Raw genomic sequence first — 25,823 nt, 5'->3', positions numbered from 1 at the left:
AAAAGTCTCAATCAATCAATCAAAACACATAGAATCATCATACTGCTGTGATTATATGCATCAAGTGTTCATTCAAGGCTAAGGCAAAATATCCAGATATATATCGTGTATCGCAATATGGCCTTAAAATATTGCAATATTAAAAAAAGGCCATATCGCCCAGCCCTAGTTTCAATGATGCCATTTCTGTTTGTCATGTATAATTTTGTCTATTTTGTGTTTATCCTTGAATAAACAGGTCAGTTTCTTGTTACCAACCATTGTGTATTATTCAAACTCCCCTAATTCAGCTGGCTAGTTGTTATCAAGAGTACTAGAACCCTTTTCAACATGATTCTGACAACTAAGTAGGCTAAATAACTTTAAACTTTAATACATGCTCGGATAGGCCAGTATCGGTCAGTATCGGTATCGGTCAGTATTGTTATCGGATCGGAAGTGCAAAAACCTGGATCGGGACATCCCTAGTCCAGTGGCATGGAGTCCAAGATGACTGGGGACCCTTTTCTGCTGCAGCCTTCTTCCGCCATCCCAGCCGTTGTGACGCTCCATAGGGTTAGCAGTAGAGATGTCCGATAATATCGGGCTGCCCGATATTATCGGCTGATAAATGCTTTAAAATGTAATATCGGAACTTATCGGTATTGGTTTCAAAAAGTAAAATTTACGAGTTTTTAAAACGCTGCTGTGTACACGGACGTAGGGAGAAGTAAAGAGCGCCAATAAACCTTAAAGGCACTGCCTTTGCGTGCCGGCCCAATTACATAATATCTACGGCTTTTCACACACACAAGTGAATGCAAAGCATACTTGGTCAACAGCCATACAGGTCACACTGAGGGTGGCCGTATAAACAACTTTAACACTGTTACTGTCATGACTTGGTCCTGGGGTTTAGTTTTTCTCGAAGGCAACGGAAAGTTGGCTCGGGCGAGACGGGAATTAAGATACATTTTTATTTAAACACTATAAATACAAAACAAGGAAGTAAACAAAAGGCGCGCACAATGGCGGAGAACAAACTATGAAACCAAACACATGCACAAAGGCAAAAACTATGAACAACAAAAAACACTAACTGTGGCTTAATAAACAAAAAACTTACTTGGCATGGGACCGGCATGAAAAAAGAGCAGCAAGGATCATAAGGGTGTGGAGAGTGTGCAGAAGCATAAATGTGGGGATGTCACCAGAAAGACAAACTGAAAACACTGAACTTAAATACTACAGACATGATTAACGAAAACAGGTGCGTGACGTGACAGGTGAAAACTAATGGGTTGCTATGGTGATAAACAAGAGTGCACAATGAGTCCAAACGTGGAACAGGTGAAACTAATGGGTAATCATGGAAACAAGACAAGGGAGTGAAAAGCCAGAAACTAAACAAAACATGACTAAGACAAAACATGATTACACAGACATGACAGTTACAAATATGCGCCACACTGAGAACCCACACCAAACAAGGATGACAAACACATTTCGGGAGAACATCCGCACCGTAACACAACATAAACACAACTGAACAAATACCCAGAACCCCTTGCAGCACCAACTCTTCCGGGACGCTACAATATACACCCCACGCTAAACCCCCCACAACAACCCCGCCCACCTCAACCTCTTCATGCTCTCTCAGAGAGAGCATGTCCCAAATTCCAAGCTGCTGTTTTGAGGCATGCTAAAAAAAATAATGCACTTTGTGACTTCAATAATAAATATGGCAGTGCCATGTTGGCATTTTTTTTCCATAACTTGAGTTGATTTATTTTGGAAAACCTTGTTACATTGTTTAATGCATCCAGCGGGGCATCACTACAAAATTAGGCATAATAATGTGTTATTTCCACGACTGTATATATCGGTATCGGTTGATATCGGAATCGGTAATTAAGAGTTGGACAATATCGGGTATCAGCAAAAAAGCCATTATCTGACATCTCTAGTTAGCAGTCATCCTCCACCTGTTCCACCGTTGAGGTCTTGGGTTGTTATTTCTCCTTAACTGGGCCCACATTGATGTGGGGTGCCTTCTTCCGCCATCGCAGCCGTTGTGGTGGTTCTTAAATCTACCGACTTCCGCCTGCTCCGCCGTTGAGGTCTTCACCGTATCCCTGGCTAGGGGGCAGTCAGGTACTAGGCCTTTGCCAAGGGCCACCTGGGGTAACTAGTAAAGGGGTTAACCTCCTAGTGCCCCAAGACCCCATAGAGGAGCCTCCACGTCATGCCCAGGACATCCCTACAACCACACCTACAAAGAAGTAAGTCATCATGCTATGGTGCCTCAGTCTGCTTACTGTGCTGCAAGCCAGTGAAGACAGCTGGTAGAAGGCCATGCCAACAAGCAGGCAGCTGTCCAAACACGGAGCAGCCTCTCGTGCCGAGTCTAGAGCGTCAGCATGATGGAAAAAGTGCTCAGACCACCTTTGTTACCAAGGAGTTACCTCGCGGGAAACGACCATTTCATTCAAAAATACACACGTGACGATGGAAGATGGTCATATTTGCTCACGGCACAAGAGTCTTCTGTATGCTCCTTCACATGTTCCTCCTCTCTCGCCTATTTTAGTTCTGAATGTAATAGGGATAATGGCTTTTTTGCCGATATCCGATATTCCGATATTGTCCAACTCTTAATTGCCGATACCGATATCAACCGATACCGATATATACAGTCGTGGAATCCATTTTCTACCGCTTATTCCCTTTGGGGTGGCGGGGGGCGCTGGAGCCTATCTCAGCTACAATCGGGCGGAAGGCGGGGTACACCCTGGACAAGTCGCCACCTCATCGCAGGGCCAACACAGATAGACAGACAACATTCACACTCACATGCACACACTAGGGACCATTTAGTGTTGCCAATCAACCTATCCCCAGGTGCATGTCTTTGGAAGTGGGAGGAAGCCGGAGTACCCGGAGGGAACCCACGCAGTCACGGGGAGAACATGCAAACTCCATACAGAAAGATCCCGAGCCCGGGATTGAACCCAAGACTACTCAGGACCTTTGTATTGTGAAGCAGATGCACTAACCCCTCTGCCAATGTGCTGCCCGAATTTACACATTATTATGCCTAACAAGGTTTTCCAAAATAAATCAACTCAAGTTATGGGAAAAAAAAAATGCCAACATGGCACTGCCATATTTATTATTGAAGTCACAAAGTGCTTTATTTATTTTATTTATTTTATTTATTTTATTTATTTTATTTATTTTATTTATTTTATTTTATTTTTTTTCGTTTTTTTTAAATAAAGCACTTATATTTAAAAAAAATACAAAAAAAATAAAATAAAATAAATAAAATAAATAAAATAAATAAAATAAATAAAATAAATAAAATAAGTAAATAAATAAATAAATAAATAAATAAAGCACTTTGTGACTTCAATAATAAATATGGCAGTGCCATGTTGGCATTTTTTTTTTCCCATAACTTGAGTTGATTTATTTTGGAAAACCTTGTTACATTGTTTAATGCATCCAGCGGGGCATCACAACAAAAAATTAGGAATTAACACATTATTATGCCTAATTTTGTTGTGATGCCCCGCTGGATGCATTAAACAATGTAACAAGGTTTTCCAAAAATAAATCAACTCAAGTTATGGAAAAAAATGCCAACATGGCACTGCCATATTTATTATTGAAGTCACAAAGTGCTTTATTTATTTATTTATTTACTTATTTTATTTATTTTATTTATTTTATTTATTTTATTTATTTTATTTATTTTATTTTATTTTTTTGGTATTTTTTTTAAATAAAGCACTTTGTGACTTCAATAATAAATATGGCAGTGCCATGTTGGCATTTTTTTTCCCCATAACTTGAGTTGATTTATTTTGGAAAACCTTGTTACATTGTTTAATGCATCCAGCGGGGCATCACAACAAAAAATTAGGAATTAACACATTATTATGCCTAATTTTGTTGTGATGCCCCGCTGGATGCATTAAACAATGTAACAAGGTTTTCCAAAATAAATCAACTCAAGTTATGGAAAAAAAAATGCCAACATGGCACTGCCATATTTATTATTGAAGTCACAAAGTGCATTATTTTTTTTAACATGCCTCAAAACAGCAGCTTGGAATTTGGGACATGAGGAGGTTGAGGTGGGCGGGGTTGAGGTGAAGGGGGGGGGGGGGGGGGTTTGCGGGGGGTGTATATTGTAGCGTCCCGGAAGAGTTAGTGCTGCAAGGGGTTCTGCGTATTTGTTCTGTTGTGTTTGTGTTGTGTTACGGTGCGGATGTTCTCCCGAAATGTCTTTGTCATTCTTGTTTGGTGTGGGTTCACAGTGTGGCGCATATTTGTAACAGTGTTAAAGTTGTTTATACGGCCACCCTCAGTGTGATCTGTATGGCTGTTGACCAAGTATGCTTTGCATTCACTTGTGTGTGTGAAAAGCCGTAGATATTATGTGCATACTTGCCAACCTTGAGACCTCTGAATTCGGAAGATGATAGGGGCGGGTGTTGGGGGCGTGGTTGTGGGGGCGGGGTTGAGGTGCAGGCAGCATACCCCTTCCCCTTCGAGCTGTCCTGGATGAAATTCAATTCTTTTTTCCAATCATTTTGGAACTTGCAAGCGTATTTCCTTCTTCTTACTCGTCGTCGCCATGTCTCTTGTTGTGTGTGCAGTTGTGCACTGAGCTCCAAAAGCCGTAAGATGTTTTGTAGCGTCCCGGAAGAGTTAGTGCTGCAAGGGGCTTCTGGGTATTTGTTCTGTTGTGTTTATGTTGTGTTACGGTGCGGATGTTCTCCCGAAATGTGTTTGTCATTCTTGTTTGGTGTGGGTTCACAGTGTGGCGCATATTTGTAACAGTGTTAAAGTTGTTTATACGGCCACCCTCAGTGTGACCTGTATGGCTGTTGACCAAGTATGTGTTGCATTCACTTGTGTGTGTGAAAAGCCGTATATACTGTATTATGTGCATACTTGCCAACCTTGAGACCTCCGAATTCGGGAGATGATAGGGGCGGGTCAGGTGTTGGGGGCGTGGTTGTATGGGCGGGGTTGAGGTGCAGGCAGCATACCCCTTCCCCTTCGAGCTGTCCTGGATGAAGTTCAATTCTTTTTTTCCAATCATTTTGGAACTTGCAAGCGTATTTCCTTCTTCTTACTCGTCGTCGCCATGTCTCTTGTTGTGTGTGCAGTTGTGCACTGAGCTCCAAAAGCCGTAGATGTTTTGTAGCGTCCCGGAAGAGTTAGTGCTGCAAGGGGCTTCTGGGTATTTGTTCTGTTGTGTTTGTGTTGTGTTACGGTGCGGATGTTCTCCCGAAATGTGTTTGTCATTCTTGTTTGAGGAGGGTTCACAGTGTGGCGCATATTTGTAACTGTGTTAAAGTTGTTTATACGGCCACCCTCAGTGTGACCTGTATGGCTGTTGACCAAGTATGCGGGGCATTCACTTGTGTGTGTGAAAAGCCGTAGATATTATGTGCATACTTGCCAACCTTGAGACCTCAGAATTCGGGAGATGATAGGGGCGGGTGTTGGGGGCGGGGTTGAGGTGCAGGCAGCATACCCCTTCCCCTTCGAGCTGTCCTGGATGAAGTTAAATTATTTTTTCCAATCATTTTGGAACTTGCAAGCGTATTTCCTTCTTCTTACTCGTCGTCGCCATGTCTCTTGTTGTGTGTGCAGTTATGCACTGAGCTCCAAAAGCCGTAGATGTTTTGTAGCATCCCGGAAGAGTTAGTGCTGCAAGGGGCTTCTGGGTATTTGTTCTGTTGTGTTTATGTTGTGTTACGGTGCGGATGTTCTCCCGAAATGTGTTTGGTCATTCTTGTTTGGTGTGGGTTCACAGTGTGGCGCATATTTGTAACAGTGTTAAAGTTGTTTATACGGCCACCCTCAGTGTGACCTGTATGGCTGTTGACCAAGTATGCATGGCATTCACTTGTGTGTGTGAAAAGCCGTACGCAAAGGCAGTGCCTTTAAGATTTATTGGCGCTCTGTACTTCTCCCTACGTCAGTGTACACGGCGGCGTTTTAAAAAGTCATACATTTTACTTTTTGAAACCGATACTGATAATTTTGAAACCGATATCGATAATTTCCGATATTACATTTTAAAGCATTTATCGGCCGATAATATCGGCAGTGCGATATTATCGGACATCTCTAGTCAGCATGATGGAAAACCATCATGCTGTATTTCAAAACTACACACTTGACGATGGAAAATGGTCATATTTGCTCACGGCACAAGAGTCTTCTGTATGCTCCTTCACATGTTCCTCCTCTCTCGCCTATTTTAGTTCTGTATGTAACCATGCATGAGAACATAGAAGCCATTAGCGCTGGCGAGACTGGGTGGGAACATCTATCATCATCACATGAATGAACACACTACTTGCGTAACTTTTCTTCGCCGTGTGCTGCTCTGTCCTATTAACAATTAGACGTCGGCTACTATTGCCTTTACTGATCTCACACACACACACACACATTGAGGATTATTGTTGTGTGGACAGAGTAGGAACCGCAGGGATTAATACTGTAAGACTGTTACACAACTTGAGGTGAAACATGCAAAAGGAGTAAAGGGTGAATGTGAAAGACTACATACCGGAACTCTCTAAGTCAGGGGTGTCAAACTCAAATACAGAGTGGGCCAACATTTAAAACTGAACAAAGGTTGAACAAATTAACCTTTTAATAGGGACCCAAACAAGTTTTGCATTAAATATTGAACAAGCAAGGCTTATATAACTTTATAGTGACATGCAAAATTGAGTTTCAAATAATAATACAAATATTTAAAAAATATCAATGGCATATCAAATACAATTTAAATAAAAATTGAATGCCTCTTTTCTATTTGCAGCCTTCTGAGGTAAATATCAACATTAACTTTTTCCACAGGCTAATAAATTTGAAAATAAAATAATGAATAAATCAACCATTCAGGACTTTAAACTGCTCAGTTTGCAACACACTGATCTAATCTGATGTGCCCAAGCCATCTTTTCTTGGATGCTAGTTCATTAATGTCGGGGCTCAGGCTTTGAGCTGAGGCAACCTTCATTATCGAACAAAGGTGTTCATCAGTCATTATTTCTCTTATTCCACAGTCTTGGGGGCGTGCCTTACAAGCACCGTTTTTAACGTCCTCTACAAGCTGACATCACATCCGCTTTTCATCCCTTCTAACAACGTGCCCGCCCAGTCACAAGATATGAGCGGCTTCTGTACGCACACATACGAGAATGCAACGCATACTTCATCAACAGCGATACAGTTTACACTGAGAGTGGCCGTATAAGCAACTTTAACATTGTTAGAAATATACGCTACACTGTGAATCCACACCAAACAAGAATGACAAACACATTTTGGGAGAACATCCGCACAGTAACACAACATAAACACAACAGAACAAATACCCAGAATCCTTTGCAGCACTAATTCTTACGGGACGCTACAATATACACCCCCGCTACCTCCATCCCCCCCCCACACACACACACCTTGTAGCGTCCCGAAAGAGTTAGTGCTGCAAAGGGTTCTGGGTATTTGACGCCCATGCTCTAATAACTAAAGTTCCTTGGGTGAATAATGTAAACTCACTTATACCGGTATGCTTTAGTGCTTCATGGCGAGTTTACTGACAGATATAAGTAAGAACTTTACACTACTTTATATTAGAAATGGCAACAGTGGAGAATGAATGTCACATAACAAGAAGATAGAGAAAAAAAAGAAGCTTATCGACTACAGTGTCGGCACGGACTTCAAAGGCGGACGCGCGCTATTTTTCAGGACTTATACAGATCGGCAGGTACCAGAACGTAAGAAAAGTTGCTTTTGCATAATATTGCGAAACAATATATATATATATAATAATGTAAAGTATGCATGTTGCCTCCTTTTATTTGATATCACATTGTGTTGCTGGTGCTTATATGTATATATATATATATATATATATATATATATATATATATATATATATATATATATATATATATATATATATATATATATATATATATGTATGTATATATATATATATATATATGTATATATATATATATATATATATATGTGTATATCTATACATATAAATAAGGCTTCTTTAAAAAAAAAAAACATAGCTTAATGCTAATTTACACTGATTAGCATTAGGGATTTTGCATGGCAATTTCAACCTTTCCAAATGTGTTATTGGAAACGACAACTAAGATGCACATTAATTGCGAAATAAGTACAATATTTTATTACAGTATTAACACTTTCTGGGCGCAACAAAAGACTAGTTTTAGCAAAGACTGAACAGACTTGCCAACACACCATAAACTATACACCACTGCCATCTAATGTTTTGGCCTTGCAACTGTAATTGAGAACATTTGATTTTGTTTATCAAGAACAACACACAATAGTACCGAAAATTGGTACCCATGTGTACCGATATCAATTCCCAGGTACCGGGAATTGGTAATGTATCAGCTGAAATGTGAACGGTACCCATCCTTTCTCATACATTTGTTTAGCAATAATTACGCCTTCGTGTCACCCCTGATCGTCTGCGGTATAACCGATCGTCGTTTTCTTCTGTGCGATCTAGTCAGCGAAAGGGGAGCCTCACGCCTTCAAGGAGAAGACCTTCAAGAAGAGGCGTCAGTGCAGCGTGTGTCACCAGAACGTGGACAACATAGGCTCCTTCTGCAGAGGTAATGTGGCAACTTCAGCTTGATCGACAAGCACAATTATTGGAGAGACTGCATGACATCATATAAAAAGTTCTACAGATTAGCTCAAGTCATAATACGAGAACAAATAGTAAAATATATAGAACACATTTTCTGTGAAGAACATATATCAGAATACATATTTAATGACCACACAACACATTTATATTACATATAAGATGTCCGGGTCCACTGGACCGGGGCTAATAGAAGTGTGGAAATTGATGTTCTGTGTACCACACACACACACACACACACACACACACACACACACACACACACACACACACACACACACACACACACACAGCAGGCCTAGACAGGAGGAGGACAGAGTGTAGGTACACAGAACATCAGGGGGTCAAATGTGCGAGAAAATGAGAGCAGACAAACAATGTTGCAACCTTGTGTGGGAACCGCAGGTGCAGAAACACAAAAGAAGAATCCCTGTGGGATGCGGAAACTGGCAGAGAAATTTTCCGTGCGACGTTCATATTGTTGTTACTCAGCCAGCGTTTGTGGGTCTGATGGACCCGTTGCATTTTGTGGCTTTTAATGCCTCACAATCAAACACTTTTATGTTAAAATACTGAACAGATGTTTATTGGGATAAGGTAAATTATTATAGAATAACTTTATGATAATGGTATTTTTTGATAGGCAAATTTAGATTTTTTTTTAAATATAATCATTGTTTTTTAAACACATGATTTATGCCAAACCGCTATCATTATTATTATTAATTTTCAGAATGATATACTATTAAATGCTATAATAATGTATCTTTATTGTTCTTGCTGTGTGTGTACAAGTTATGCTAACGTTGTTATAACCATTGACACATGTTTTTCATTACATTTTATTAAAACACAAACATTAAAAAAAAATGGAGTGTATTACTGCATGCTCATTTTTTGTGTCTTTCTTTGTGTTAGTATGCAAGACAGCCACCCACAGGAAGTGCGAGGCAAAGGTAAGACTCAGTCATGGATTCATTTTTGGGTTATTTTGGGACCTGATAGGTAACATGTGTAACAGTCGATGCATTATTTGTGCAGTGAACGTGTTAAAACTACAACACGGTGTCCGTAGAAGTCTGGGGATGTGTGCTAATGTGGTAGCCGCCCTGTTGCATTCCTCAGAAAAGAGCCTGTGTGAAAGGCTCATTGATGGAGGGATGCTCTAATGAATGGACAGAGGGATGCAGAGGGAGGTGGATGGCAGCCATGCCTGGAAAGGGCAAGAGGGTGATGGCCTTGTAAGGACCAAGTAGGAGTGGGAGACAAGGCCAATGTCAAACATTTGTGGAACTATTAAGTGGCAAAATGTCAATCTCTTTAAGGGGCAATACGAAAGAAAGAAAGTCAACTTCACATGTTTACGAGTAGTCAGTGTGCAGCATTAAATACAGTATTTACTATCCACTACAGCAGAGGTCTTTGTTTTTGTTTGATTATACTTTTTTTTTTTTTTTTTACATATATTTCTTTTATATTCCCCACACGATTTTTCCACACAAATAAATGTTTTTAAATACACCCTAATGTAGGGCTGGGCGATATATCGAATATACTCGATATATCGCGGGTTTGTCTCTGTGCGATATAGTAAATGACTATATCGTGATTAGAGATGTCCGATAATATCGGACTGCCGATATTATCGGCCGATAAATGCTTTAAAATGTTTCAAAAAGTAAAATTTATGACTTTTTAAAACGCCGCTGTGTACACGGACGTAGGGAGGAGTAGAGAGCGCCAATAAACCTTAAAGGCACTGCCTTTGCGTGCCGGCCCAATCACATAATATCTACAGCTTTTCTCACACACACAAGTGAATGCAAGGCATAATTGGTCAACAGCCATACAGGTCACACTGAGGGTGGCCGTATAAACAACTTTAACACTGTTACAAATATGCGCCACACTGTGAACCCACACCAAACAAGAATTTCGGTAGAACATCCGCACCGTAACACAACACAAACACAACAGAACAAATACCCAGAACCCCTTGCAGCACAAACTCTTCCGGGACGCTACAATATTCACCCCACGCTACCCCTTACACCCCCCCCCCCCCCCTAACCTCAACCCCGCCCACCTCAACCTCCTCATGCTCTCTCAGGGAGTGCATGTCCCAAATTCCAAGCTGCTGTTTTGAGGCATGTTAAAAAAAAAAAGATGCACTTTGTGACTTCAATAATAAATATGGCAGTGCCATGTTGGCATTTTTTTCCATAACTTGAGTTGATTTATTTTTGGAAAACCTTGTTACATTGTTTAATGCATCCAGCGGGGCATCACAACAAAATGAGGCATAATAATGTGTTAATTCCACGACTGTATATATCGGTATCGGTTGATATCGGAATCGGTAATTAAGAGTTGGACAAAATCGGAATGTCGGATATCGGCAAAAAAGCCATTATCGGACATCTCTAATCGTGATATTGGAGTACACCGGGGCGCCGGTATAGCTCGGTTGGTAGAGCGGCCGTGCCAGCAACTTGAGGGTTCCAGGTTCGATTCCCGCTTCCGCCATCCTAGTCACTGCCGTTGTGTCCTTGGGCAAGACACTTTACCCACCTGCTCCCAGTGCCACCCACACTGGTTTAAATGTAACTTAGATATTGGGTTTCACTATGTAAAGCGCTTTGAGCCACTAGAGAAAAGCGCTATATAAATATAATTCACTTCACTTCACTTCACACGTTCTCACGCAGTTGATTTTAGCTGTGGGCATTACACTACAGGCTTTTCTCACTCTTTCTTGTCTCTCCTTCTCACAGAGACATAAAACAAGCGCACCCTCTTACATACATCACATACTGTCGCGGGTGAAACGTCACACGCCCTCGCCGAGCCGAGAGGTAGCGGCATGGGTAACATTAGCTGTGGTGCTAGCGGTGCGGTGCGAGTGGTAATACGAGAGAGAGAAGTTGCGAATCTGGTTACAAATGAAGGAAGAATAATTAATTCCCAAGAAAAACTTCCATCGTCTGGCGGTGGTTTAGCTTCAAGCGGGAAGTTGTTGAACAGACAACCGTAATATGTCAAGTATGCGGCAAAAGCGTTGCTAAAAAAGTAGCATTACTGCTAATGTGTAGCATCATTTTAAATTTGCCCGCTAAACAATGAAGAGTGCTTGAAACTCTGCATGTCAACATCTCCGTTCGGTGCCACACCCACAAAATGCAGAGGCAACCATTTCCACATCAACACCGTATGAAACAAATAGTCAACAACAGAAGGAGATAACGTCCGCAAGAACCTACCACATAGCGAAGGACATACACCAGGGGTCGGCAACTTAGCGCCGCCCTAGTGGCTCTCTGGAGCTTTTTAAAAAATGTATGAAAAATGGAAAAAGATGAGGGGAAAAAAAAATTTTTTTTGTTTTAATATGGTTTCTATAGGAGGACAAACATGACACAAACCTCTGTAATTGTTATAAAGCACACTGCCAGCTTCACGGATTCGAGTATTTGACGAGCGCCGTTTTGTCCTACTAATTTTGGCGGTCCTTGAACTCACCGTAGTTTGTTTACATGTACAACTTTCTCCGACTTTCTAGGACGTGTTTTATGACACTTCTTTTTCTGTCTCATTTTGTCCACCAAACTTTTAACGTTGTGCGTGAATGCACAAAGGTGAGTTCTGTTGATGTTATTGACTTGTGTGGAGTGCTAATCGGGCATATTTGGTCGGTGCATGACTGCAAGCTAATCGATGCTAACGTGCTATTTAGGCAAGCTATATGTACATATTGCATCATTATGCCTCATTTGTAGCTATATTTGAGCTCATTTAGTTTCCTTTAAGTCCTCTTAATTCAATTTATATCTCATGACACACTATCTGTATGTAATATGGCTTTTCATTTTTTGCGGCTCCAGACAGATTTGTTTTTGTATTTTTGGTCCAACATGGCTCTTTCAACATTTTGGGTTGCCGACCCCTGACATACACTATTTGATTTGCTATTATGCAGCTCATTTTTATTTGACACTTATTGAAATATCTTGTGTGACATCATGCACAAAAGTGCACTTTATTTCTTTTAAACTATTGTAGTGGCGTTCTGTACAAAAAGTGCACTTTAATTTAGTGTTGTTTTGATATGTCATCTTAGTGACATCATGCACAAAAGTGCACTAATAGCTTGTTTTAAAATGTCTCTGACAATCTTGTACTTTCTGTTTCGGAAATGACATGAATGTTTGTGCCACTGCTTAATAACTGTTTCATAAATATACTTTTGCTAAATTGACTTAGTTGTGATTTCCCTCTCTGCATGAAAGTTTAAAAGTAGCATATATTAATGCAGTATGAAGAAGAATGTTTTAATGTAGACACATAGAATCATCATACTGCTGTGATTATATGCATCAAGTGTTCATTCAAGGCTAAGGCAAAATATGGAGATATATATTGTGTATCGTCGTGACATGGCCTAAAACTATCCAGATATTAATAAAAGGCCATATCGCCCAGGCCTACCCTAACGTTGATTCAACACACTGTAGTGTAGTTGAAAAATGGCAGTGACATGGTTGCAGGTTTGCAATAAAAACATGAACACATAATTAGAGTGGTACCTTGCTCCAAATCAAGAGTGTTTTGAGATAAGAGCTGAATTGTTTATGCTTTAAAGGGGAACATTATCACCAGACCTATGTAAGCGTCAATATATACCTTGATGTTGCAGAAAAAAGACCATATATTTTTTTAACCGATTTCCGAACTCTAAATGGGTGAATTTTGGCGAATTAAACGCCTTTCTAGTATTCGCTCTCGGAGCGATGACGTCACGTCACATCGGGAAGCAATCCGCCATTTTCAAACACCGAGTCAAATCAGCTGTTATTTTCCGTTTTTTCCACTGTTTTCCGTACCTTGGAGACATCATGCCTCGTCGGTGTGTTGTCGGAGGGTGTAACAACACGAACAGGGACCGGATTCAAGTTGCACCAGTGGCCCAAAGATGCGAAAGTGGCAAGAAATTGGACGTTTGTTCCGCACACTTTACCGACGAAAGCTATGCTACGACAGAGATGGCAAGAATGTGTGGATATCCTGCGACACTCGAAGCAGATGCATTTCCAACGATAAAGTCAAAGAAATCTGCCGCCTAACCCCCATTGAATCTGCCGGAGTGTGTGAGCAATTCAGGGACAAAGGCCCTCGGTAGCACGGCAAGCTCCCGCAGACGAGCGAACTAAACCCCCTGGATGTCTTGGCTCACACCGTCCCGAAGATGATCAAGAGAAGAATATCGACCCTAGCTTCCCTGGCCTGCTGACATGAGGGTATGTCTACAGAATATATTAATTGATGAAAATTGGACTGTCTGCACTCTCAAAGTGCATGTTGTTGCCAAATGTATTTCATATGCTGTAAACCTAGTTCATAGTTGTTAGTTTCCTTTAATGCCAAACAAACACATACCAATCGTTGGTTAGAAGGCGATCGCCGAATTCGTCCTCGCTTTCTCCCGTGTCGCTGGCTGTCGTGTCGCTTTCGTCGGTTTCGCTTGCATACGGTTCAAACCGATATGGCTCAATAGCTTCAGTTTCTTCTTCAATTTGGTTTTCGCTACCTGCCTCCACACTACAACCATCCGTTTCAATACATGCGTAATCTGTTGAATCGCTTAAGCCGCTGAAATCCGAGTCTGAATCCGAGCTAATGTCGCTATAGCTTGCTGTTCTCTGCGCCATGTTTATTTGTGTTGGCTTCACTATGTGACGTCACAGGAAAATGGACGGGTGTATATAACGATGGTTAAAATCAGGCACTTTGAAGCTTTTTTTTAGGGATATTGCGTGATGGGTAAAATTTTGAAAAAAACTTCGAAAAATAAAATAAGCCACTGGGAACTGATTTTTAATGGTTTTAACCCTTCTGAAATTGTGATAATGTTCCCCTTTAATATGCAAGCAACATTTTCAGTTACAAGTATTAGTTGGCGTAGCAAATGTCACAGTGCAAGATCAACACAACACTGCAAAAACTGGAATCTAAGTAAGATGAAATATCTCAAATAAGGGTGATATTTGCTTATTTTCTGTCTGATAAGATAATTCTTCTCACGAAGCAGATTTTATGTTAGAGTGTTTTACTTGTTTTAAAGGGGAACATTATCACAATTTCAGAATTGTTAAAACCATTAAAAATCAGTTCCCAGTGGCTTATTATATTTTTCGACGTTTTTTTCAAAATTTTACCCATCACGCAATATCCTTAAAAAAAGCTTCAAAGTGCCTGATTTTAACCACCCGTCCATTTTCCTGTGACGTCACATAGTGAAGCCAACACAAACAAACAATGAGGAAAGAACTTCAAGCTATAGCGACATTAGCTCCGATTCAGACTCGGATTTCAGCGGCTTAAGCGATTCAACAGATTACGAATGTATTGAAACGGATGGTTGTAGTGTGGAGGCAGGTAGCGAAAACGAAATTGAAGAAGAAACTGAAGCTATTGAGCCATATCGGTTTGAACCGTATGCAAGCGAAACCGACGGAAACGACACAACAGCCAGCGACACGGGAGAAAGCGAGGACGAATTCGGCGATCGCCTTCTAACCAACGATTGATATGTGTTTGTTTGGCATTAAAGGAAACTAACAACTATGAACTAGGTTTACAGCATATGAAATACATTTGGCAACAACATGCACTTTGAGAGTGCAGACAGCCCAATTTTCATCAATTAATATATTCTGTAGACATACCCTCATCCGCGCTCTTTTCCTGAAAGCTGATCTGTCCAGTTTTGGAGTTGATGTCAGCAGGCCAGGGAAGCTAGGGTCGATAGCTCGCTCGTCTGCGGGAACAAACTGCCGCCATTACTTGCCGTGCTACCGAGGTCCTTTGTCCCTGAATTGATCACACACTCCGGCAGATTCAATGGGGGTCTGGCGGCAGATTTCTTTGACTTTATCGTTGGAAATGCATCTGCTTTGAGTGTCGCAGGATATCCACACATTCTTGCCATCTCTGTCGTAGCATAGCTTTCGTCGGTAAAGTGTGCAGAACAAATTTCGTCCAATTTCTTGCCACTTTCGCATCTTTGGGCCACTGGTGCAACTTGAATCCGTCCCTGTTCGTGTTGTTACACCCTCCGACAACACACCGACGAGGCATGATGTCTCCAAGGTACGGAAAACAGTCGAAAAAACGGAAAATAACAGAGCTGTTTTGACCCGGTGTTTGAGAAAATGGCGGATTGCTTCCTGATGTGACGTCACGTTGTGACGTCATCACTCCGAGAGCGAATATTAGAAAGGCGTTTATTTCGCTAAAATTCACCCATTTAGAGTTCGGAAAATCGGTTAAAAAAATATATGGTCTTTTTTCTGCAACATCAAGGTATATATTGACGCTTACATAGGTCTGGTGATAATGTTCCCCTTTAAGGGTTTTGGTTCTAAATGATCTCAGTAAGATATTACAGCTTGTTGCTGAGATTTGATGACCTATATTGAGTAAAACATGCTTGAAACTAGAATATCAAGTGTTGCAAAGCTGTGTCATCAACACTCACAAGTATAAAACTACTTTTTTACAGTAATCATTTCTTACTTCAAGCATGAAAAAAAACCAGATGCCGAGCGCATATTATGTCAAGATAATGGCACTAGCGTTTACTTAATTTAAGAATATTTTTCGACATATTGAGCAAAAAGGTCTCATTTTTTTTCTACCAAGAAAAGTGCACTTGTTATTAGTGAGAATATACTTATTTGGGTTCATTGAGGTTAGCTAATTTTACTTGTTTTGGAAAGTCTTGACAAGCCGAATTTTCTTGTTCTATTGGCAGATAATTTTCCTTAGTTCAAATAAAATACACCTCATTTTTGTATTTTTTTTTTCTTGTTTTCGAACACTGACTTTTTGCAGTGCAGGTTGTTTAAAATTTCAAGTTGCTGGGTGATATCCATCACAAGGCGCCTGTTGGGTCTATCTCGAACTAGTAGGAGGGTGAATATACTTTAAATATAATGTTTATTTAGTACTGATAAAGACTTATCATGCGTGTAAATGTGGTTAAACAGCTGTTTCAAGTATGTTTCCTGCCCTGCACTTCATTCCCATTTGACAACTTACAGTGTTTGGACACATCTTGATGTCTGTCACCTGTACATCCTGCATCTGTTTATAACCGTAACCCCAGACGACGGAATCTACTATCTTTCAATGCATTCTCATCTCACAAAGGCAAACCCAAACAACTCTTTGCAGCTGGTTCATCTCTAGACATAAGCTGCAAACTGTATTTGTGGGCATGTTTCTCTCTCTCTCTGAGAACTGTCCCGCCTTATCTTGATCCCCAGTGGAAAGTTGGCTGGCTGCACAAGGGGCCCGGGGCGGGGGGAAAGATGTGGAGAAAAGTTTGGGACGGGACAATGAGGTGAGGGGAAGAGTGGAACAGTGGGAGAAGGAAGGATTAAACTTTGTGAAATGCAACCTTTTGACAAGTTTGACTGGCTCGTCTGTGTAATTAGTCGAGAGGAGGGGGGGGGGGATTTCCTGCCGGCCCGATTTCATCTTCAAACTTCATCAGCGACTGCCTCTTAAGTGTACCGATGGAGTCACATGCTGACTGAGTGACTCTGGAGTTTATTGCACGGAGGTATAAAGAAATCCGCATTAATCTAACAGTGTAGCTTCTACGAACACAAGACACGGTGTTGTGTAGCTTTGACCAATTGCATTAGCCAAGGTTCGACATTACAGCGTTTCTAATGGATTACTTCGATGCATTCTGTTGTTTTAATGGTCATGTCACATGTTGGCATGTGTTGTCGCGAGGCAGAGTTCATAGGGCCCAATCAGAACTGCCCCAGAAGACATTACGAACTATGTGCGGCTTAGACCAGTGTTGTTCAACCTTTTTTGAGCCAAGGCGCATTTTTTTTGCGTTGAACAAATCTACAGGCACACCACCAGCAGAAATCATTAAAAAACGAAACTCAGTTGACAGTAAAAAGTTGTCGTCGCAATTGTTGGCTATGACTTTAAACCAGGGGTGCTCATTACGTCGATCGCGAGCTACCGGTCGATCTCGGAGGGTGTGTCAGTCGATCACCAGCCAGGCATTAAAAAAATAGTCCTAAAAATGAGCGATCATAAATCTTCACTATGACGTCACTTTCGTCACTTGATTGACATTCACGGCACCCGAGGGTCTTCTGAGATGACGCTGGCTGCTGCCAGCTCATTAAAATTACCGACACTTTATTTCAACAGACTCTGGCGCCGTACCTGTCGTCAAAACTCCAAAGACCGACTGCACACAGTTGCACAGTTGCGCTAACAAAATAAGAGTCTCAGAAAGCTGGCGTGCACAAGCTAGCAAGCTATGGAGTTTGCCGACAATGTATTTCTTGTAAAGTGCATACAAAGGAGTACGGAAGCTGGACAAATAAGATGCCAAAAACCAACCACTTTCATGTGGTATTGGACAGAAAGGAGGACTTTTTTTCTCCTCCATTCGAAAATGCGGACATTATCAGCACCACTGTCTGATTCCAATCAGAATCAGGTAATACGCCAACTTATATTCTTGTCTTCATGAAAGAAAGGAATCTATATGTGTTAAACATGCTTGTATTATCTTTAAACACCTGTAACTTGTTAACAATATTAACTATATGTGTTAAACATGCTTGCATTATCTTGAAACACCTTTAAGTTGTTAACAATATTAACTATATGTATTAAACATTCTTGTGTTATCATTAAACACCTTTAATTTTTTAACAATATTAACTATGTGTTAAACATGCTTGTATTATCATTAAACACCGTTAACTTGTTAACAATATTAACTATATATATTAAACATGCTTGTATTATCATTAAACACCTTTCATTTTTTAACAATATTAACTATATGTGTTAAACATGCTTGCATTATCTTTAAACACCTTTTACTTGTTAACAATATTAACTATATGTATTAAACATACTTGTATTATCATTAAACACCTTTAATTTTTTAACAATATTAACTATGTGTTAAACATGCTTGTATTATCATTAAACACCTTTAATTTTTTAACAATATTAACTATGTGTTAAACATGCTTGTATTATCATAAAACACCTTTAACTTGTTAACAATATTAACTATATGTATTAAACATGCTTGTATTATCATTAAACACCTTTAATTTTTTAACAATATTAACTATATGTGTTAAACATGCTTGCATTATCATTAAACAACTTTAACTTGTTAACAAAAACATATATTTAATAAATAAGTAAATGTAAATTATATATATGAATGAGGTAGATCCCCACGACTTGATCAATTGAAAAGTAGCTCGCCTGCAGAAAAAGTGTGAGCACCCCTGCTTTAAACCATAACCAAGTATGCATCACTATAGCTCTTGTCTCAAAGTAGGTGTACTGTCACCACCTGTCACACCATGCCGTGACTTATTTGGACTTTTTTGCTGTTTTCCCTTTGTGTAGTGTTTTAGTTCTTGTCTTGCACTCCTATTTTGGTGGCTTCGTCTCTTTTTTTGGTATTTTCCTTTGCACGCCGGCCAAATCACATAATATCTAGGGCTTTTCACACACACAAGTGAACTCAAGACATACTTGGTCAACAGCCATACAGGTCACACTGAGGGTGGCCGTATAAACAACTTTTAACACTGTTAAAAATATGCGCCACACTGTGAACCTACACCAAACAAGAATGACAAACACATTTCGGGAGAACATCCGCACCGTAACGATCTCCCTCTCCATGTGAGACAGGCCCCTTCTTTGGCTATTTTTAAGACCCTTCTTAAAACCCATTTTTATTCACTGTCTTTTAACCCAGCATGAGACTTTGAACTGTTTTTAGCTTTTAACTTTTTGAACTGTTTTTAACTTTTAAACTGTTTTTATCTAACAAACTGTTCTTAGGGTAATTTATATTTGCTTTTTAAATGTGTATTTTTATTTCTGTTTTAAATGTTATTTTTTAGTCTGTCCTTTGCCTCCATTTCTTTGTGGTGTACAGCCCTTTGTTTTTCAACTGTGCTTGTTTTTAAAGGGCTTTATAAATAAAGTTGGTATGGTATGGTATGGTAACACAAGATACACACAACAGAACAAATACCCAGAACCCCTTGCAGCACTAACTCTTCCGGGACGCTACAATATACACCCCCCGCTACCTCCTACACCCCCCCCGTACCCCAACCCCGCCCACCTCAACCTCCTCATGCTCTCTCAGGGAGAGCATGTCCCTAAGTTCCAAGCTGCTGTTTTGAGGTATGTTAAAAAAAAATATAAAAAAAATATGGCAGTGCCATGTTGGCATTTTTTTTTCCATAACTTGAGTTGATTTATTTTGGAAAACCTTGTTACATTGTTTAATGCGCATCACAACAAAATTAGGCATAATAATGTGTTAATTCCACGACTGTATATATCGGTATCGGTTGATATCGGAATCGGTAATTAAGAGTTGGACAATATCGGATATCAGCAAAAAAGCCATTATTGGACATCTCTAGTCAATACGGTAATAAATATGTGCAACAAAGAACAGCGCAGAGCAGAAGTAGGAATGGAAGTAGTCAATTGTGTGCGGAGGAGCAAGATAATCCCTATGATGTAGAGAAGCCTGTTATTAGGGTGCTTGTGGTTCTAGCCTTTCTTGGGGTTGCAGTGAAGTCAAACACATTCTAGCTGGAAGAGAATGCCGGAAACAGAGCCCTGACCTTTGCCTACAGAGCTGTAAAGCAGAGGCAGGTGAGAAAGTGATCACAGAATTTTTAGAATAGAAAACCAACGTTTTCCCATCATGCAGCTGCACCAACATAGTCCGCTCTCATGCAACTGGACTGCCCTGCTATGATGTCATCGGCGACTTTTCGCCCTTTCGTGCTGTTTTAACGCATGAAACACATTTCCCGCCATCCACTTTACAACAAGCGAACTCGGGATTCTTTACAGTACAATTGTGGCATCGCTTAAACTCAACCCCCCCCCCCCCCCCCCACCATTTCCTGCAGTCATTGTAGTGAGTCATGTAGAAAAACACAACCCAAATGTAATGCGGCAGGGATTTAATGTCGGCCTCTGCTGATGATTAGCTTGTAGAGACAACTGTGTTATCACAGACAGCTCTGGTAATTGCAAAGATAGGCTGACATGTTTTGAGAATTTGCGTGTGTGTGTGTGTGTGTGTGTGTGTGTGTGAGTCTGCGGGTTTGGGGGGAGATTTTGATGAGAATTAGACTGCATGACCACTAACTTTGCCAACACCATGTGTGTGGTTTTGTTCACAGCCTGTTCTCATGTGAATTTGTAAGGATTTAGCACGAAAAAAGTGATGCACTGTAATTGAAAACAGGCCCTATTTTTTTTTTTATAGCTACATTAAAAGCCCATATCCATATATTAAAATATGAATCGAGAGGGACAAGCAGTAGAAAACTGGATGGATGGATGTTATTCAAACAATTGCTGGATCGGAGTACTCTGCGTTTCTGTGCAATACTCCAGCGCCCCGTGTTTTTTGACCATTTCGGCGCTACGTGTTCAAATTGACCTAACAATGCTACGTGGCTACATACACACTGCAAAAAGTCAGTGTTCAAAAACAAGGTGAAAAAAACACCTGTGACTACCTCTTGAAGCTCATCAAGAGAATGCCAAGAGTGTGCAAAGCAGTACACTGCAAAAAGTTAGTGTTCAAAAACAAGAAAAAAAAAATACAAAAATGAGGGGTATTTTATTTGAACTAAGCAAAATTATCTGCCAATAGAACAAGAAAATGTTGCTTGTCAAGACTTTCCAAAACAAGTAAAATTAGCTAACCTCAATGAACCCAAAAATACCTTAAAATAAGTATATTCTCACTAATAACACTTTTCTTGGTAGAAAAAACGAATATGAGACCTTTTTGCTCAATATGTTGAAAAATATTCTTAAATGAAGTAAATGCTAGTGCCATTATCTTGACATAATGATATGCGCTCGGCATTACATTTCTTGAAACCAGCAAACTTATACTAAAAACTAATTTATTGTTCTTAATGAAAAGGCAACAAGGCTTTTTTTTATATTTATTGTGAAATATATATATATAAAAAAAAAAAGGGGGATTACTCCCTACAAGTGTATATGTATGTATGCATATATATGTATTTATATATTTATATATATATGTATGTGTGGGTATATATATATATATATATATATATATGGGTATCTGTTTATATTTTATTTTATTTCTGATTATTATTATTATTAATGTATTATTATATATTTTTCTTTTCTCTTTTTTCTTTTTTTTCCTCTTTCTTTCTTAGTTTATTTAATTGATGTATTTGTAGATATTACTTTGTTTTTTTGTTGTTTCTTTCTTTTTTGGGCGGGGTGGGTGATTGGTATGGGTGGGATATAAACAAAAATATTTTGACATTTAGGGCAGACAATAGATATATGATTGATGTGAATATGATGTAATAGGAATGTCTGATGCTAAATGTCAATAAAAAAAAATAAAAAAATAAAAAAGAAAGAAAAGTCAACAAGGCAACCGCTTGTTACTCTCGGGGTCTCCTAGCCGCTCAGGCAAATCATATTGTCTAAAAATGCATTTCTCCATCGATAACATGACATCATCGCGCCAAGTGCGTGCTCTTTCAGTCAATTAGTGTGCGAGGAATATATATATATATATATATATATATATATATATATATATATATATATATATATATATATATATATATATATATATATATATATATATATATATATATATATATATATATATATATATATATATATATATCCCATCCATCCATTTTCTACCGCTTATTCCCTTTGGAGTCGCGGGGGGTGCTGGAGCCTATCTCAGCTACAATCGGGCGGAAGGCGGGGTACACCCTGGACAAGTCGCCACCTCAGCACAGGGCCAACACAAATAACAAATAATTGTATATATATATATATATATATATATATATATATATATATATATATATATATATATATATATATATATATATATATATATATATGTATATATACAGCCCGGCCCCCAGCCAAAAAAATGTTTATTGTAATTTTTAAGAATTTATCTGAATGTGCATGAACTATTTCTGTTCAAAATAGTTAGAAATGTCAAATGTTAAATGTTTAAATATTAACTGTCAGTTTACTGTACTGTGCCAACTGTACTACTATATGAGTATGTGTTTTCTATTGTTTCATTGAAAATAAAACAGCAAAGTCCATTTGGCTGTCATCTGTTTTAATTATGAGACACAATTGTGTCAAAGTCATGATTTTTTTTTTCATGCTTGAATTAAGAAATTATTACTTCAAAAAAGTAGTTTTATACTTGTGAGTGTTGATGACACAGCTTTGCAACAGTTGATATTCTAGTTTCAAGCATGTTTTACTCAATATAGGTCATCAAATCTCAGCAACAAGCTGTAATATCTTACTGAGATCATTTAGGACCAAACCGGAAGGGTTAGTGTTGCAAGGGGTTCTGGGTATTTGTTCTGTTGTGTTTATGTTGTGTTACTGTGCGGATGTTCTCCCGAAATGTGTTTGTCATTCTTGTTTGGTGTGGGTTCACAGTGTGGCGCATATTTGTAACAGTGTTAAAGTTGTTTATACGGCCACCCTCAGTGTGACCTGTATGGCTGTTGACCAAGTATGCATGGCATTCACTTGTGTGTGTGAACAGCCATAGATATAACACAGCGGCGTTTTAAAAAGTCATAAATTTTACTTTTTGAAACCGATACCGATAATTTCCGATATTACATTTTAAAGCATTTATCGGCCGATAATATCGGCAGTCCGATATTATCGGACAACCCTAGTAGCATAGTTAGCATCTGCGTTTGTTCTCCGAGCCACAACGTTGACGGCTGTCTACTTTGCTGCTTAACACATGTGGATGATTACAATCCGAACACTGTTAGTTCCGAACCATTTGTAGTTCTGGAGTAGGAAGTAAACAGAGGTCACAACACCGGAAGTATATTACCTGGAAAGGACACGCAATTCCGGGAGTTCGCGCGTCCCGGGACTCAGATTTTTTAGAGGACCTTTTTTGTGTTTTTCCGGTCAAATTGTAAATATTCAATTCTCCTCCGTGTTTTAGGCATTGACGCAATAGTAACAAAACAATTGTTACCCTTACAAGGTATGAGGAGAAAGCTATAGTTTAGATCAGCGTTTTTTTTTAACCATAGGGCCCATTGTTGGGCCGCGAGCGCCCTCATTGTTGGGCCGCCCAAAAGTATATGTTTCTTAGCTGTGGTCCGTATGGGCCACAGTGGTACTCATTTGTAATACACTTTTTCACCTTTTTTGAGCGAAGGCACATTTCTTTCGTTGAAAAAATGCGGAGGCACACCACCAGCAGAAATCATTCAAAAATGAAACTCAGTTGACAGTAAAAAGTTGTTGTCGCAAATTGTTGGATATGACTTTAAACCATAACCAATCAATATAGCTCTTGTCTCAAAGTAGGTGTACTGTCACCACCTGTCACATCACGCCGTGACTTATTGTGACTTTTTTGATTTGATTTAGATTTATTGGTCCCCTTGGGGAAATTCTTTGTGACTGCCGTACATTTAAACAATAGACATTACACATCACAAAAAAAATAACAAAAAGACATCATACATGACCAACACACATTTACAGGCTTGTCAGACAGGTCGGCCGGGCCTGCTGTTAAGGGCGGCTATAGCTGCAGGGATAAGGCTTTTCCTGAGGTTGGCCCTCCGGAATTTGATAGTTCTGTACCTGCACCCTGATGGTAGTGGGATGATGTATTGGTGTAGTGGGTGAGTGATATCTCTATATTTTTGCTGTATTCCCGTGCGTAGTGTTTTAGTTCTTGTCTTACGCTCCTATTTTGGTGGCTTTTTCTCTTGTCTTTGGTATTTTCCTGTAGCAGTTTCATGTCTTCCTTTTGGGCGATATCTCCCGGCCCTACTTTGTTTTAGCCATCAAGAATATTTCAGTTGTATTTATCCATCTTTGTGGGGACATTGTTGATTGTCATGTCATTTTCGGATGTACATTGTCTTTGCTCCACTGTAAGTCTTTGCTGTCGTCCAGCATTCTGTTTTTGTTGACTTTGTAGCCAGTTCAGTTTTAGTTTCATTCTGCATAGCCTTCCCTAAGCTTCAATGCCTTTTCTTAGGGGCACTCGCCTTTTGTTTATTTTCAGTTTAAGCATTAGACACCTTTTTACCTGCACGCTGCCTCCCGTTGTTTCCGACATCTACAAAGCAATTAGCTACCGGCTGCCACCTACTGATATGGAAGAGTATTACACGGTTACTCTGCTGAGCTCTAGACAGCGCCGAACAACACATCATTAGCAGACTGGTTTGCTAACATTTGTTTTAACCTAAATAGGTGAAATTAGATAATCTCCCACGGCACACCAGACTGTATCTGGTTGAAAAACTCTGGGTTCGGGGACCCGTTTTCTATACCGTCTTTTACTTGACAAGGCTAAACTTTATTAATGTTCATACCTACCGCAGCTGTTGCTTTATCTTTGGCAGCAGTAAATCGTTTGTGTGACTCATTTGACACTCATGTGTCACCACTTTGTCTGGAAGAAGTCCCAAACTGTTACCCTCATATTAAAGAAGTGTGGTTAGGACGTTTCAGAACAACCCAGTAACCACCAACGCTCATGCCATGGAGTAAAAAAATGTCAGCAGTGAAGCCAGCTTTACATCTTATATAGGGCGGAATGGGGATAGTTGTCACACTCATATCTGCCACTTCTCAAATTGCAATATGGAGATTTATAGTCTTCTCTGGAGACATAGAGCTGAATCTGACGTTAGAGGACCTTTTTTGTGTTTTTCCGGTCAAATTGTAAATATTAAATGTTTCTTTGTGTTTTAGGCATTGACACAATAGTAACAAAACAATTGTTACCCTTACAAAGTATGAGGAGTCAGCTATAGTTTAGATCAGCGTTTTTTTAACCATAGGGCCCATTGTTGGGCCGCCCAAAAGTATATGTTTCTTAGCTGTGGTACTCATATGCAATACACTTTTCCACCACTTGTGGCAATAATGACAATATCAA

The 25,823-nt window shown here is 39.6% G+C and overlaps 1 protein-coding gene across 3 annotated transcripts in view; it reads left to right on the top strand.

Annotated features, from left to right (window-relative positions):
* Positions 1–25,823, top strand: part of tns2a (tensin 2a) — a 220,920-nt gene that overhangs the window by 78,868 nt on the left and 116,229 nt on the right. For all 3 annotated transcript variants that reach the window (XM_061974002.1, XM_061973993.1, XM_061974011.1), the window contains exons 2-3: positions 8,585–8,690; positions 9,644–9,681. In XM_061974002.1, coding sequence (XP_061829986.1) covers positions 8,585–8,690; positions 9,644–9,681 — 144 coding nt within the window. The remainder of the gene's footprint in view (positions 1–8,584; positions 8,691–9,643; positions 9,682–25,823) is intronic.

The sequence above is a fragment of the Nerophis lumbriciformis genome, linkage group LG01 (genome assembly GCF_033978685.3).
Source record: "Nerophis lumbriciformis linkage group LG01, RoL_Nlum_v2.1, whole genome shotgun sequence".
NCBI classification, from domain to species: Eukaryota; Metazoa; Chordata; class Actinopteri; order Syngnathiformes; family Syngnathidae; genus Nerophis; species Nerophis lumbriciformis.
The sequence above is the reverse complement of the archived record's forward strand: the minus strand, read 5'-3'. Positions and strand labels throughout refer to the sequence as shown.